The following is a 17,071-nucleotide window of genomic DNA, read 5'->3' on the forward strand; positions in this document are numbered from 1 at the left end:
CCCCCCCACCACTTTCTGAACACGGCCCAGGAGGAAGGAGCGGAACCACTGTATGACAGTGCTCCCAGCCCCTCAAGACGGTCCAGAAGGATGTTATGGTCGATGGTATCAAACGCCGCTGAGAGATCCAGCAGAACTAGGAAACAGTTCTCACCTTTGTCCCTAGCCCACCAGAGATCATCAACCAGTGTGACCAAGGCAGTTTCAGTCCCGTGATGAGGCCTGAATCCCGACTGGAAGGGATCCAAATGGTCCGCTTCTTCCAGGCGTGCCTGGAGTTGTTCAGCAACCACTTGCTCAATCACCTTGCCCAAGAATGGAAGATTTGAGACTGGGCGATAGTTGGCCATCGTGGCCGCATCTAAAGATGGTTTTTTAAGAAGCGTTTTAATAACCGCCTCTTTCAGCGGGTCTGGGAAGGCTCCCTCATGGAGGGAAGCATTCACCACCCCACGAAGCCCATCGCCCAGCCCTTCCCTACTAGCTTTTATAAGCCAGGATGGGCAAGGATCAAGGAGACAGGTGGTTGGTTTCACTCGTCCAAGCAGCCTGTCCACATCCTCGGAGATAACAGATTGGAATTGATCCCACGCAATTTGACTAGACAGGACTCTAGCACTTTCCCGCCCCGGCCTTGCTCCCACGGTGGCGTCTACCTCTTCCCGAATCTGAGCGACTTTATCTGCAAAAAACTCTGCAAAATCATTGCAGGAGATCATGTGGCCCGTACTGGGCCCCGATGTAGCAGGTGGTTCCGCTAAATTGCGGACCACCTGAAAAAGTCTCCTGCTGCTGTTTTCTGCAGATGCAATAGAGGCGGTGAAGAAAGTAACAGATTTGTGGTAGGGGGAATCTCCACAGGTGTAGCCTGCCATGTCACAGAGCATTTAAAGGGTTTGGAAAAATGCACCCCCTTTAATTTCCTTGCTCCAGCCAAGCGTGCAGAACATAATTATGCTCTTCTAATGACAATGAAATATTAATTTCCTGTTTTAGTAGTCCTTTTCTGTGCTTGGTCTTCAGACTATGACAAATCATATAATGGGTGCCAAGAAGAGGCTATACATGCGCACATATAACGTTTGCGTGTCTTGATTACTGTCAGCTGAGATGTTTAGGGTACACAATCAGTAAGTGTTTGCTGTCTTCCAGGTTCAGCTGTCCATGATTGAAGGGTGTCCATAAAAGAGAACTTTCCTTTCTGACAAGAATAGCATGGCATCGTGACACTAAGGACCACCCCCACCCCACCCCCGTGATCCTGGCACGGGTGAGTCTAGACAGAGCCTTCAAATTTTAATTAGTTCATACATGTCCTTACTTTGTTGTAAAGGTAAAGGTACCCCTGCCCGTCAGGGCCAGTCGTGACCGACTCTAGGGTTGTGCACTCATCTCGCTCAAGAGGCCGGGAGCCGGCGCTGTCTGAAGACACTTCCGGGTCACGTGGCCAGCGTGACGAAGCTGCATCTGGCGAGCCAGCACCAGCGCCGCACACGGAAACGCCGTTTACCTTCCCGCTAGAAAGCGGTCCCTATTTATCTACTTGCACTTAGGGGTGCTTTCGAACTGCTAGGTGGGCAGGAGCTGGGACCGAACGACGGAAGCTCACCCCGCCGTGGGGATTCGAACCGCCGACCATTCGATCAGCAAGTCCTAGGCTCTGTGGTTTAACCCACAGCGCCACCCGCGTCCCTTACTTTGTTGTACTTCTCACTAATTTAGATGGGGGGGGGCAGCAACAGCTATGAGGAGAACCCAGCCCCATTCAACTATATATGCATTTGTAGACAGAGAGCAGTTATGTTTTTTTTGTAGGGTTGAATGCTGGTTGATCAGATGTGTTAGCCATTTCTGTTACGGAGGACAAGATGTCCATGCTTTAAGCATGAAGCACAAACAGCTGACCTTGCTCCTCCACTCTTGGGAATGCTATGAGTCCGCAGGGCCTGATCAGCAGATTAGAACTGTGGAAACGCCCGCTTCACGAAGCAATATATCACTGATTTATTCCTGAAGGTGATGATCTTCTTTGTCCTGGATTTGATAAACACCAGGGCATATGTGGACTTGAAGCACACAGATGCTTTGGAAAGGTCACACTGTGCCTGGCATCGTGATGGTCAAGTTTTACTCTGTCTGTTTATTTCATTTCAAAGAGCATGACTGGATTTCTTGGAAGGCGGCTGTTTGCATGACAGGTGTTGTCAGAGCACGCAGCTAGCTTGTTTGTCTTTGGCAGGTTTCCTGGAAGAACAGTCGAAATGTCGGAGCAATCTTCGCCACTTCGGTGTGAGTGAAACGAGTAGCTCTTCAAAAACATTAGCTCCAGCTTAGATTTCCATGAAATCAGCTGCTTTCCAGCTAATCCCCGATCAGCTTTGTGACCATTTTCTGCCCCTGCTTCTTCTGATCCATGTGTCGCTTAACTTTTCTACCTCTCTCCTTTTAGAGAAGTAGAAAAGGCAAGTGAATGAGATTAAACCATGATGATTTGGTTACTGCTGTTCACAGTAGGCTTTTTTGAATTGGCACAAAAACATTGCTCAGTTAAACAATGCTTTTGTGCTGATTTAGTTTAGTTCAATGAAACACAAGAAATGGGCAAAATATTCTTTGAGAAATGGCTGTAGTTTATGTTCTCAAAAAACTGACCACCTGTTAATATAATTCCCAGACCTGAGAAATCATATGAGCACATGCTGCCTTATGCTGACTGTGACCATTGGTACATCTAGCCTGGTATTGTTTGTTCTGAATGGCAGCACCTCCTCAGAGGGTTTCAGGCATAGATCTATCCCAGCCTTGCTGTCGAGCCTTTTGAGTGAAGAATCTGGTAACCGAACTTGGGACCTCATGCATCCATGTATTCACCCAAAGTTTCATTTGACAATAACTTGCTTTTCCTGCCTCACCCCTGTCGCTGTTCTCTAACAGGGAAACTGTTCTTATTAGCATTAACCTTGCCTCCGTTCTCTAGGTCAAGTAAACCGATCATGTTCTGATCAGAAAACTGATACTGTGGAGTTAACTAGCAAGTGTGATGCAAAGGGCAAGTTCAACAGCATTCTGTAGAAGCAGACACACACACAATCTAGAGCCAATAGAAAAGATCTCTCTGTGTATTTATTTAAAATCATTTTTGTTTGTAAGGGTGGAGCGGGTCTAACAGAGAATATTGGAACCCCTTTTCACCATACAAAAACACATGCAGGCATAATGCTTTCTCTAAGCTAATTGTGTAGATTGTTCTCACTTGCTTGACAATAGCAATGTGCTGGAAAAGGGCTCTCTGGTGTCGTCTTCTCCGACTTGGTTGAATGTCATTGGCATTGTAGCATCCCATGTCTGTATATTCTCAAACACAGGGGTGACATAATACAGTTATGAAAGATTTACTTCTGATGTGTAAGTTTATTCCACAAATTCTGGCCACTGATTCCCACGCTTCTAAGGGGCTCTGCTAGGGCAGCATAGTTTGTACCCATCTATCTGTCCCAGCATTCAAACTATGAGGACGCGCTCTCACACTTTTTGTGATACATTCTCCCTACTGTCAGCAGTATGATTCCCATGCATGATTTTTGTGCCTGCACTAGGGCCGTGCATAATACTTCCGTGTACAGGCTTTTCCTACTTTGAGATTGCTCTTCTGGAAAAGTTGTGGTCCTCCAGATGTTACTCCAGACGCTAATACGCCATTAAAATATCCCTTGGAACAGATAATTCATCCTTATTTTCTTTTTGGAGTTAGGTAAAGAAATTATTTTGAGTAGCTGCCATACGTATTTTGATCTTGGCTCTCAGTTTGTGCAAAGTGTGGTTGTGCCTGATAAACTTGATGGGTAATCATGCATTCTAACAAATGGTGCATAGTGCTTTAAAACCCAAACCACCAGTTGACAATCACAATACCTGAGAGTAGATTCTTGACCTGGATGCAAAAAGATAGTTGTGTAAGTATTAGGTGGACCTCTACTGAAAAGGCTCTCGGTCTGGTCACCCTCCATTTTTCTCCCAGAGGAGGCACCCAGAGAAGGGCCTCCAGTGGTGACCTAATGGTCTGGGCAGGTTCATACAGGAAGAGATGCTCCCTAAGGATAAAGGTTATTCAATAGAAGCTGCTGGATTGTGTCTTTAAAGATTTGGTCCTGCACATCTGTTTGGAATTATTTTATCAAGTTATGTATCCCTTCTGGTGTTCCTCAGTTGAGTCTGCTTAGAGCAGGCATGGCCAAACTTGGCCTTCCAGATGTTTTGAGACTACAACTTCCATCACCCCCAGCTAACAGGACCAGTGGTCAGGGATGATGGGAATTGTAGTCCCAAAACACCTGGAGGGTCAAGTTTGGCCATGTCTGGCTTAGAGATTCCTCTAAAATGCAGTACTGGAGAGTTGCCTCTCAGCCTCTCCTGTGTAGCACAACTTGCTCATCATGATGTCAGCTCCTCCTTTGTTGGCTACTTTGATTATGATGTCAGCACTGCTTCTGAGCCTGTGGATGGCTTTATATGCTGCATGGCTGAGCCTCTGAATATCAGAAAGGCAATATGCATTTCCAGTGTACTCTTCTCCCTCCCACAAAGGAAACAAAATACTTCAGTGCTGCCTATGGACCTCTTACCACTGGGAGTGCTTTATAGCATGTTTCCAGAATGTACTGTACACAGTATTCCCCCAACAGAGAAAACTACCAGCTTTGTATCTTAAGACAATTCCAAGCTAAGATATGTCAAGGTGGTGTTCCCATGCGAAGAAGCCCATAGTCAGCATAATAAATCTCCCAGTTTGCAAGTGGGGTGCTGCTTTTCAGTTCATTCTACATTTACTCAAAATTGGAAGACCGGCTGAGTTCAGTGGGGCTTGCACCCAGGTATGTATGTCCAGGTCACTTCATTGAAACAGGCTTGCTTTGGAGTATTTCCCCCTTTCTGTTTTCTAATGGGTGGAGTGGAATACTACACAACATCCTGAAATGAAAAAGGGGGCTGTGAATTGTCAAAATAAATCTAAAGAGCAAAATCAATTCTTGCCTTTGTTTCAGTGGTCTTGCCATGGAAGGAAGCGAAGCGACGTCAAGCTGCCAGTCTGGAGAAAGCAGCTTGCTGGACATACCATGCGCCATAAGTGCAGAAAGTTTTCTGCTGAATCCCAGAACTGGAAGAAGTGATGAGATTCTCAGTCCTGCTGGCACATTTGTTCCTCCGGCATCCACAGAAGTTGACACAGGTACAGGACCATCACTGATATTATGCTCATTGGCACTTATGTTCCCCTTCCCCTGCCCAGAATAGCCAGGTAGAGAAAAAGACACACTAGGCACATTTTTCTGATACTAGGCAGCTGTTTGCTTGAATATGAATGATTTGTTTGCGTTTCAAAGAGTTGGGATCATGACACCTTTTCATTCAAGTTTAGAATTAAGAACATAGGAAGCTGCCTTATACCAAATTGGACAATCAGTGACTGTTAAGGGTATCGGGTGGTTGCTCGAGAGCAATCAGGCAAGATACCTCACTGGTCTTTTCAAAAGCTTTCTTATTGGTGCTAAAAAAAACTTTACAATGCAGAGCGCCTCTATTCCATGTCTTGCTCATTCACTGGCAGAATCTGAGAGTGGGCGGTCCTTAAATCTTCCCCAGCAGAGTAGTTTCTTGACCCCCAGTCTGCGCCTCCCCTCTCTGCGCTGAAAGCCTACTGCGCAAGCACGGCTTGGGTAAAGGGGGACCTCCCTCCTCCCCGCTTTGCTCAGGCAAGGTGTCCTGGCACCGCCTTGCCTCCTCCGAGCCCGGCATCTCCTCCCCACTAGAGGCGTGGTTTCGTTCCTCCGCTGAGGAAGTGCTGCTTCCCACGATCTTTGGGGGCTCTCTGTAATCCATCCGCCTTTCCCCCTCTCGCCCCTGAGCTGATGGCAGTTCCCTGACAGTGACTTGCAGTGTTCGCTCCAGGGTTGGAGACGGGGGCATTCCCAGCCATGCCATGGAGCTGTGATTCTTCCCCACAGGGGTAATTGTCACGCGGCAGTGCTGGCTTAAAGTTATATTTGTGCCACAAAGTTCTGGGTCAAGTTGATTTGGCGCCTTGCCTTGCTGAGTCATTCATTCCCTGCTTCGTGTCTGGCAAAGGTGACTTACTGCAATCTCTTGTGCTATCTCATTCAATTGTTCTCTCTTCCTGGGCAGAGGACTATTTTGGTGGACAGAGGACTGTGTTTAATATGAATCGATGAGATCATGTCTGCAGTTTCAAAATAAGCTTTAAGATGAAAAATTTTGGTTGGAAATAGAAGTACAAACCATGGCACAAAACTCAGGGGGGTTTTTTTTGGTTTTTTAAAAGGAAACTCTCTTCCTGCTTCCTGACTGAAGCCATTCAGTCTGTGTATAAGTAGAAGAGCACCCAATAGGGAGTTGTCCACTTCCCTCTGGCCTTTCTATTTGTAGTAGCACACCCCACGTCACAAACACCTACCAAGGCTACATGGTGGGAGGGTGGGGTAGGGGAACCTGCTTGGGGGCTTGGAAAGGGTTTTCTAGTAGCTCCTAATAGGGAAACATAGCATCTCAAAATAGGGTTGTCATGTGGCCGTTGTTGTAGTTACAAGAAAGCAACTAGGCTAGTCTGAAATCCTTCTGAAATTTCTCAGTGCAGGTGGAATCCAGTCACATGGTCAGAAACACAAGTATAGTGGGGACAGACTGCCCTACTTCCCTTGAAGTGAATGTTATTTTTGCCCACCAAAATACTGTCAAGCAGAAATCCTCAAACTCAGCTCTCTTGTGTTGTGGGCAGTAGATGCCCCAGCTCTGTTACTTCACATCCCGTAACTAGAAAGGTCATGTTGGGATCTGGCATCCTATGCATATGGGATTATGACACCTTCCTTGTAGTCATGCCAGCATTACTCTCACAAGCCATGCCCATTTCTGGAATACTCTGTGTGTGTTTTCTTTTAAACTGGTCTAAAACGTATTCTGCTCCAGTTTGACAGACAGATACACCTGCTACAGTGCTGCATATTTGGTGTATTTGGTCTTGGAGTAGTTTGAGTATATTGCTGTCTGCTTTCTGTTTTCTCTTTATTCTACAGTGCAGGGGCAGAGATAGACTTTGGCATCTCACTATGTTGCATCATGTGATGCTGTCTGAGATCACGTTGTGATCCGCCATTTGTACTTCCTCTCTTACATATTTACACAGGCGGTTAAAATGGCATAATTGCCCTCTTAGAGTCATAAGGGTGTGTGAGAGTGTGTGTGTTCTGTTTATTACCTTAGATTAGACCAGGATAAGCTATCCTTGTCTGTCAGAAGTTAAATTCCTTTTGCGCTTGCGTATCATAGACGTCATGTCAACTCCTGGTTTCTGGCTCCATCCGCATACTAATTTAGACGGGGAAACTAGTGGCAGGGAGAAGGTTGAACCCCGTATCTGCCACCACTTGCTGCTCTAATCCAATTTAGATTTCCACTCCCTGCAAGCTCCTACTGTTCAAGTAAAACTTAAAAAACAAAATATCATGTGTCGTTTGACCCTTGAGAGTGGATAGGTGGTATTTGCTATAGGGTAATTTAAATATCCAGCTATTGCGATCAGCTAGAGATAATAGGATGGGTCAGATTTTTGCTCTACCCTGCCAGAATTGTAATAAAACTGCCTCATAGTTTTAGGACTACTAGCCAGTAGAAACCTACAGAGGGCAAATAAACAAAGTATTGAAGAGGTGATATTAAATTGTCAGATTAGTTAACCTCTGTTGTGAGGTTTTTGTACTGTTTTCCATTTGGGTGATTCAGGAAAGAGAGGAACTTATCACAGATTTTATGTTCAACTTAATTTCTGATGATTTCAGCTTTATTGGTGGTGTGCATTTTAAAACAATACATAGTTTTGCTGTGTGTTCTTTGCTAAACTGTCTTCTTTGCTAAACTGACAGCCCAATTCTATGCCTGATTATGCAGAAGTAAGTCCTGCTGAAGCAAATTCCCAAGTAAGAGTACCTAGGATTGTGGCCTAATGGTTTACTTGAAAGTAACTCCTACTGTCTTCAGGGGGATAACTCCCCAGTAAGTGTGTTTAAGAGTGCAGTCTGAGTACCCTAAAAATTAGGTGCCACTTTCCCCCCTAAATAATATTCTGTAATATTTAGTTTTCTGATTTCAAATGTAAAGCAAAAACGAGCCATGCTAGCTGGTCACTGCTTCCATTTCCACTAGAGGGCTGTCAAAGTAGGGTTTTTGCAATAACCTGATTTATTTCAGACTTTGGTGTGGGAAGACCCAATTTATACACCTTATCATAAGGTACTTCTCTGCATCTCATGCTTCCTAAACTGTTGGTTTCCAGATGCAACACTACCCTTGCTTTATATTTAAAAAATACTGATGAGGGATAGGGAACTGGAATTAGCCAAATTCTTATCCTCCATCCTCTGTGGGACAACTTTGACAGGTGGGTAGGGGCTGCTAACTTCAATCACCTGGTGTTACCTGGTGACCCATTTTTGCTGATGCAGATGTTCCGCAGAGAGTTGAGGTTTGGAAAGTATCACGCATGGTGCTAAGCAACTCCTGACAATCAGCTGCTATCTTTTATAGGGTGGTACTCAATGCTATTCCTTCTATGAGTAAACTCACTGAAGTTAATGAACATGACTTAGTTCATTAAATTCAATGGGTCTCCTCTTGAGTAGGAATAGCAAAATGTTGGTGTTGATAGAATTTCTGATGTCCATTTTTGGCTGTCAAACTCTGAAAGATATTTTAGCAGGGTTGCTTCAATCCAAATGAAGAAAAAAATATGTCCTAGCTGCATTTTAAGCTGGTAATGTGTACATAGCCTTTGTTGAATTGTGCATTGCTTCCAACTCAAGTCACAGACATGAGTGTCCATAGGAATTTTCCAAGGGTGGGAGGTAAAGTAAAAAGCTAGAGGTGGACAGTAGTCAAGTTTCCCCCACACGAAAATGAGTGCCTACACATGCTACCTCATATATCTCAGGTTCTACAAAAACAGTAAAGGTAAAGGGACCCCTGACCATTAGGTCCAGTGGTGACCGACTCTGGGGTTGCGGCGCTTATCTTGCTTTATTGGCCAAGGGAGCCGGCGTACAGCTTCCGGGTCATGTGGCCAGCATGACTAAGCCGCTTCTGGCGAAATCAGAGCAGTACACAGAAACGCCGTTTACCTTCCCGCCGGAGCGGTACCTATTTATCTACTTGCACTTTGACGTGCTTTCGAACTGCTAGGTTGGCAGGAGCTGGGGCCGAACAACGGGAACTCACTCCATCATGGGGATTTGAACCACCAACCTTCTGATCGGCAAGTCCTAGGCTCTGTGGTTTAACTCACAGTGCCACCCGCGTCCCTTCTACAAAAATACTTAGTTTTTAAAATGGAAATCTGGGTATTATAGTTCATTCAGGGCAGGGGGTAGATTCCCCCCCTTCGCTCCCAAGGTCATAGAGACATAAGTACATAAGTGCTCATAATGAGCAGCCAATGTTGACATTTGAAGTGAGAAACTGTTCTCACTTGAAAATGCACATGTGAATTGGGCTTATTAAAAAAATTAATGGAGATTAATACCATCACAGCTTTTGAGTTCTTGATGTGTCTTTGAAAAAGTGGAAGCCTTGTTCATCATAATAGTGGGGAAAGGGCAGGCAAGTCTCGTAAGCCTCCTTCAGGATCATTCAGTGTGGCTGCCTCTCTGACATCTCCAGCAGCTCCATTGCCCTTTCCCCAATCACACAGTCTTAAAACTTCCTCTCATATGTCATGAGGTGCTTCTTCCTTTTACTCCTTTATACGCCATTATTTCTCAAAGTTTAGAGTCAACCCCACAATAGTGAGGACTAGAATCTTACCATGGCTGAGTAGAATGAGAGCCACATGGCAGGCAGCTGCAGTGCTACAGCTTCTAAAAGGAGCTGTTTCTAGCTGAATAGCATAGGCTGGAACTAAAACCCCAATCCTTGAGACATATATTTAAAGGTCAGGGATTCAAAGGTTCCTTAAATAAGGGAATGTGTGCATGATTGGTAAGGGAAAGAATTCCTCACCACCAAATGTTTGCTTTTATCCATTTGTGCAGCAAGATGTTCCCATTGTGGTTCAGCTTCATAAGTTTTTATTTAATTTTTTTTCTGTTTAATTTCAACCCACAGTCCCAAAAGCATATTTGCTTCTGGAAGACAAAACCATGCATTAGCAGTTAGGTTATATTGGAAAAGGCTTTAAATGGAAAAGTCTTGGTGTTTTGGGTTGTAATCGTTTAATGTAAAATGGCCATGGACTCCTGTGGTACTTACAGAGTAGAGAGCACTTCAAGTGGCAAAACAGGATGTGCCGCTCCTGAGTGGGGCTGCCTCATTTGGTGGGTTTTGTGACCCATCACTGCTGCAAAATTTATTCATAAACCAGCCTGGCCAGAGTAGACAATACTGTATTTAGCCAGATGGACAGAGGATTTGACTTACCTTCAAACACTTACCTTTGACTCCCTTGACTCTGTGCCCAGGACAAGAACCAGAGCTAGCAGATAAATTGCTCGCCTTTCCCATATTCACTTTCAAACTTAATTACAGTTAGGCAGCTTAGGTTTCATTTTCTCAAGAGTGCTTTTGAGACAGTTAGAAAACGTCTTTCTTAAGCCGTAGACATTCTAGGTTGCTCTCTCTACATAACCCCACCCCACTGCCACCCTTGGGATCTAATTTGAGCTGGAATTTAAAAGAAGCACCATAGTTTAGTTCACAAGATTAGAATCTGAAGATGAACACAGGATGTTCTTGCGGGGGAGGAAATCTCACCGATACCTGTGTTGTTTCCTTTCCCAAGCGCGGTATCTTATCCTTCAGGAGGACTGAACTTTATATATTGCTGTGGGCAAGAGTGGAAATACAGAGAGCAGAGAAGCAAAACAGGAAATTAAATTCTAATCTATAAAGCTAAGCCCATGTCAAATGTCATTCTGTTGCAGTAGAAGCCGTATGCTTTATTGTAACATTTCCAAAGCAAAATAAATCCAAAGCCTAGCAGGTAGTATGGGTTGCAAGGGACGTGCATGGATGTCATGCTCTTGCTATCTTTTGCCCCCTGCTAATGATATGTTGGCCTTTTTCTGAGGATTGAGAGATGATATACAATATTTGTGTTTTTCAGTCTAACTAGAGGTAAATGAATCCTCTCATTTACTGTTGGTAACTTTATAGAGTAGCTAAAACCCAGATACTTTGATTGAAATGCATCTTTTTTAAAAAGGATAGGTGCACATACATCTAATGAAGTAGGTCTAGCCCCTCCCCAAACCCCCTAATTAACAAGTGTCACAGTAAACAAAATACCATAAATGAAGTTGCACAATGAAATAGGGCACATACTCACACACTCTTTTCAACTATTGCATAGACATGGGTGGAGACTCTGTGGTCCTCCAAATGTTGCTGGCTACACCTTTCATCATCCCTGACCTTTGGCCATTCTAGCAGAGGATGATGGGAGTTGGAGTCCAATGGTATCTGGGAGAGTCACAGGTTCGCCACACTTACTTCTTTCGTCAAATTTATAAACCGCTTGATTGTAAAAACAATAACCACCCAACAACCTCAAAGTGGTTCATGTAGAAGCACACACACAAGTCTCAGTAGACTTGCATTTGCAACAACACATTTCTCAAATATGTAGCATTTGGTTGTCTTGTTAATGAACATCACTAGGAATTTGAATTCCTCTGAAAAAGTAAGTTTTCTGGCCCTTCAAAAATAAATTTGGAAGCATGCTTGTAGCATCGATAGATATTTGTCAGGGCTGCTGGAGGTTGCTTTCCCACAATAGGTTAAGAAATGATGTTCGGCTCAGTGCTCACTCCCATCCCTGGGAGCCAGTCATGAGCCAAGAGGCAAGTGGGTGGCTTAATGCATTTGTCTAGAAGCAGAGCACGTGGCAGGGTAGAGAGAAAGTGGTCTGGAAGGGCTCTCTTCCTGGGATGTAAGTTGCTCAGACTGAAGAGCAGGCCTTGCAGGTATTGCTTTATAGGACTGGGTTCTCTTGATTCATATGACCGGGTACTAAGTCAGGTGGCAGCATTTATTATAACCACCCAGGTGGCATTTCTGGATAGTAGAGTTCAGTCTGCTGTTCTTTCAGCAGAGATTCTACCCAGTGGCACAGGAAGTTAGTTGCTGGAGCCAGGCTGGCAGAACTCCTGATTTAAGACCTCCTTGCACCTTCTGATGCATCTAGTGAACATAGCTCTCAATACCTTTCGTCACCCATTCTCTTGACACTATTCTGAAATTCTCCATCCTGTTCTGATATACTTATTGCCAAAACAGGAGTCAGTAGAGTCTTTCGTTTTAAACATGGGGCTTTGGGCATCCTAATAACCTTTCTCGTTATAAGGAATCTGCGAATTCAGTAACAGGCAGCTTATGTGTGTACTACTTCTGTTAATTAAAGATTGGCCTCATTTTGATCGGATTGTTTTGATCAGATTCCCTGTGGACAGGCAGGTGGTTGCTGTGCTTGCATGTTAGAGAGAGGTCAAGATCTGAGTTAGTGCTGGGTTCATCCAGATGTTTGACAGTGATGGTGTGTGGGGACTTGCTAGTTCAGGGAGGCAGGTGCAATTGACCAGTCTGCACCAGCATGCTGCTCATTGACTCTTCTTTGCCTCAGTCTTCTCCGATAAAGAAAACAATGCCCGACCTGAAGAATTTGGAGCAAATGATTCAGCAGAGGAAACACAGCCCAGAATAACTAAGGAGATAGTACAAGAAAACTTGGCTAGTCTAGATGTATTCAAGTCTCCAGGGCCAGATGAACTGCATCCAAGAGTATTAAAAGAACTGGCAGATGTGATTTCAGAACCACTGGCAGTCATCTTTGAGAATTCCTGGAAAACAGGCGAAGTCTCGGCAGACTGGAGGAGGGCAAATGTTGTCCCTATTTTCAAAAAGGGGAAAAGAGAGGACCCAAATAATTACTGCCCAGTCAGTCTGACATCAATACCAGGGAAGATTCTGGAGCATATCATTAAGCAAACAGTCTGTGAGCACCTAGAAAGGAATGCTGTGATCACCAATAGTCAGCATGGATTTCTGAAAAATAAGTCATGTCAGACTAACCTGATCTCGTTTTTTGACAGAATTACAAGCCTGGTAGATGAAGGGAATGCAGTGGATGTAGCCTACCTTGATTTCAGCAAGGCATTTGACAAGGTGCCCCATGATATTCTTGTAAAGAAGCTGGTAAAATGCGATCTTGACTATGCTACCACTCAGTGGATTTGTAACTGGCTGACTGACCGAACCCAAAGGGTGCTCATCAATGGTTCCTCTTCATCCTGGAGAAGAGTGACTAGTGGGGTGCCACAGGGTTCTGTCTTGGGCCCGGTCTTATTCAACATCTTTATCAACGACTTGGATGATGGACTCAAGGGCATCCTGATCAAATTTGCAGATGACACCAAACTGGGAGGGGTGGCTAACACCCCAGAGGACAGGATCACACTTCAAAACGACCTTGACAGATTAGAGAACTGGGCCAAAACAAACAAGATGAATTTTAACAGGGAGAAATGTAAAGTATTGCACTTGGGCAAAAAAAATGAGAGGCACAAATACAAGATGGGTGACACCTGGCTTGAGAGCACTACATGTGAAAAGGATCTAGGAGTCTTGGTTGACCACAAACTTGACATGAGCCAACAGTGTGACGCGGCAGCTAAAAAAGCCAATGCAATTCTGGGCTGCATCAATAGGAGTATGGCATCTAGATCAAGGGAAGTAATAGTGCCACTGTATTCTGCTCTGGTCAGACCTCACCTGGAGTACTGTGTCCAGTTCTGGGCACCACAGTTCAAGAAGGACACTGACAAACTGGAACGTGTCCAGAGGAGGGCAACCAAAATGGTCAAAGGCCTGGAAACGATGCCTTATGAGGAACGGCTAAGGGAGCTGGGCATGTTTAGCCTGGAGAAGAGGAGGCTAAGGGGTGATATGATAGCCATGTTCAAATATATAAAAGGATGTCACATAGAGGAGGGAGAAAAGTTGTTTTCTGCTGCTCCAGAGAAGCGGACACGGAGCAATGGATCCAAACTACAAGAAAGAAGATTCCACCTAAACATTAGGAAGAACTTCCTGACAGTAAGAGCTGTTCGACAGTGGAATTTGCTGCCAAGGAGTGTGGTGGCGTCTCCTTCTTTGGAGGTCTTTAAGCAGAGGCTTGACAACCATATGTCAGGAGTGCTCTGATGGTGTTTCCTGCTTGGCAGGGGTTTGGACTCGATGGCCCTTGTGGTCTCTTCCAACTCTATGATTCTATGATTCTATGAAATTAATACATTATTTATTGTTTTATTTATTAAATTTGTATACCGCCCGTCATGCGTATGAACCGATGCTGCTGAGGTGGTCAACATGGGTCTGGTTGCATTACTTGCAGGCAGGGGCACATGTAATTGAACATACATCATTCAAAAAGATGCCATTCCCCCACCTCGCAAAACTAGCATGTCAGGAAGAAGACTAGATGAGAACCTTACTTCACAAGCTATTTTTCTCTGTGGAGGGAACTTTTCATTTGGAGGGGCATTCATTCTTGTGAGCAATCTGAAATAGTGCAGCCCACATTTGGTTTATCACCTCTATGATAACTAGGCATATTCCAGAGGTGAGGCAGCTGCTAGTACATTCATTCTGGTGGCGTTCGAAGTGTTTTCTCCTCCCTGTTATGGGACCAAACATTTCCCTCCTTTCTAAGCCCAGGAGAGGTGAAAACACTTCTCAGGTGCTTCACAGCATAGTTGATACTCATGAAGCTATGCTGCTTTGTTGATGCTGCTTGATTTTGGCATTGGATTCAGTTGTCAGCTCACACAAAGATGCCAGATTTATTTTCTGAATAAAGATGCTGTGCCTATGATGCATATAGCCTGTTGCAGATTGATTGTCTTGTAGGCTTCACGAAAAATGAGCAGCTCCGCTGCATGATGATTTGCTGTTTCAGATTTCAGCGAGTTAAAACCCCAGTAGAACAGTTGCTGTACAGTAGCTGTAAGGCTGTATTACTCTAGAGCTCGTACTGTGATTGAATTAGTACGAGGACCACGCAGAAGTGCATAAACAGCCTAGTAGGCACCCTTTAATCATTATAATGTGATAGCAATAGAGTGGGGATGGTCCTAAGACCCTCCTGCATGTTTTATGCATGCAGCCTAGAGAGATAGTTAACAGGGGGATCCATCAGATGATGCACTGTAACTCCTCTCAACCCCAGCAAGTATGACCAATGTTCAGAGATGATGAAAGTTGAGTAAGAGTAGTCAACACAGGGCCTTACTCTAGATCAATCAGCCTGTCTCAACTGTTGGTCCCTAATGTTGTTGAACTACAACTTCCATCATCCATAGCCAGCAGGTGCAGCAGTCAGGGATGATGGGAGTGGTAGTTCAACAACATATGGGAACCCCAGGTCAAGAAAGGCTGCTCTAGACCAACAAATCCCATCATCCCTGGCTGTGGTTGCTGAAGGTGATAGGTGTTACAGTCTGTCAGGGACAAGTGTGCATAGGGTGAAGCGGGGCTGGAGTTGGACTCGGGAGAGGGGGCCAGTGATTTGTGGAGAACTCTACCAGCAAGGAGGCAAGAGCTGGAGGCAGGGAAAGCTTCTGAGCTGGAGGGTGGAACACAGCACGGGTGTGGAAGAGGAAGAAGAAGCAGGTCGAGCAACAGAAGGGCTCCCCCTTCACCACTGTCTCGCAGAATCAAAGGGAGTTGAAGAGGAAAGAGCAGAGGAAGGTTCCACGCAGGTGTAGTCTCTGACTGTGTGTGCACAGCTCATCGGGAGAAGGTACAGAAACTGGTGAAGGGGTGTGTGACCCCTTGTTCTTGCAACTGCTTCATAGAGTGCAGACCTGGGAATAGATACTAGACTGGTGTTGGTGAATATTTGGAGCTATAGAAATGACTGTAAGTGTCCACTTTGACAAGGAAGAATTCTCTATCTGTCATGTGTGCTCCTTTGGCTGGTGAGCACCCTTGACACACTCCAGCAACAACTGGAGGGCACCATGTTGGCTATCCTGGTCTACAGTTTCCTCATGTATGGGGAAGATATTTAAAATGTGAAGGGAGTGCTGTTTTCCCAAGGCCAATCCAACACAGCCACAGGCCACACAAGCCTAGCTCCAACAGTGTGGTCCAAGTGTGGTATCTGGTGGGTGGCTTCCTAAGTCCTAGATGCCAGTGGAAATAGAGAAGGACTCTGGATCCCACCACAGGGTTTACACACAAAGGTAGCTGACACTCAAAATATATTCAGCAGGCACAGAGCTCCCAGGAGTCTGGCTGTCAGAGGTGTTTCACATTCATTTCCCAGCTACAAACACAGTGTGAGTGTTTTGAAGATGCAAGAAACAGACATATGTCCCTCCTGCCTTAGTTCATCTTCTAGCTGGAAATAATTCTCTGGCTTCTGAGTTAGTTCTTAAGATCACCCATCTGGGAGGTGAGAAACTGTTGATGCTCTTAAATAAATGAAGTGCAGATTATCTGAGGGCCGTAAAATAGTCTGCAATTCTGCATACATTTCTAACCAAACAGAACTCTGGCTTACCCTGCTTGGAGTTGTGTACCTGGAGCTTAAAAATGCAGTGGGGTCAAGAGCAGAACAATCTGTGCCTTGCTTACTTCATTTTCCCTTTTGTTTTGCCTGACTGTTGCCTTCTCAAGTAAGGAATCATTTTCTGGGTGTATATTTTGAAATGCTCCTCTGATCTCTGTTCCTCAAGAGAACATTTCAAGCTCTTAGATTTTGTACCTGCCAAAAAACGGAACTGTGAAAGGTCTGCTTCTCTTCCTTGCTGGGTTGGCAAGTTGAGAAGGATTTGGCAATTAGTGTTCTTCACCCACTGGCTAACATGTACCGCCACGTCTCCTTGGATTCCTCATGTCCATGATTTCAGTCTTTTCAAATCTGGTTCTGAAGGGCATGTTTTCCTTCTCAGTTTTCATGCTATATCATTAAATTGTGGATTTGTCTGTGCTTGGAGCTCTTAATTATTAC

At 44.8% G+C, this 17,071-nt stretch overlaps 1 protein-coding gene across 4 annotated transcripts in view; it reads left to right on the forward strand.

Moving 5' to 3' along the window:
* CHGB (chromogranin B) overlaps nucleotides 1-17,071 on the forward strand; it is an 80,346-nt gene that overhangs the window by 4,926 nt on the left and 58,349 nt on the right. The window contains exons 2-3 of one of the 4 annotated variants that reach the window (XM_053380709.1): nucleotides 1,153-1,270; nucleotides 5,043-5,227. In XM_053380709.1, the coding sequence (XP_053236684.1) occupies nucleotides 5,053-5,227 (175 nt within the window). In that variant the 5' untranslated portion in view covers nucleotides 1,153-1,270; nucleotides 5,043-5,052. Of the gene's footprint in view, nucleotides 1-1,131; nucleotides 1,271-4,780; nucleotides 4,872-5,042; nucleotides 5,228-17,071 lie in introns of those variants that run through there. The other 3 variants (XM_053380708.1, XM_053380710.1, XM_053380712.1) reach the window with 3 other exon arrangements.

This window comes from Podarcis raffonei, chromosome 3 (assembly GCF_027172205.1).
Source record: "Podarcis raffonei isolate rPodRaf1 chromosome 3, rPodRaf1.pri, whole genome shotgun sequence".
NCBI classification, from domain to species: Eukaryota; Metazoa; Chordata; class Lepidosauria; order Squamata; family Lacertidae; genus Podarcis; species Podarcis raffonei.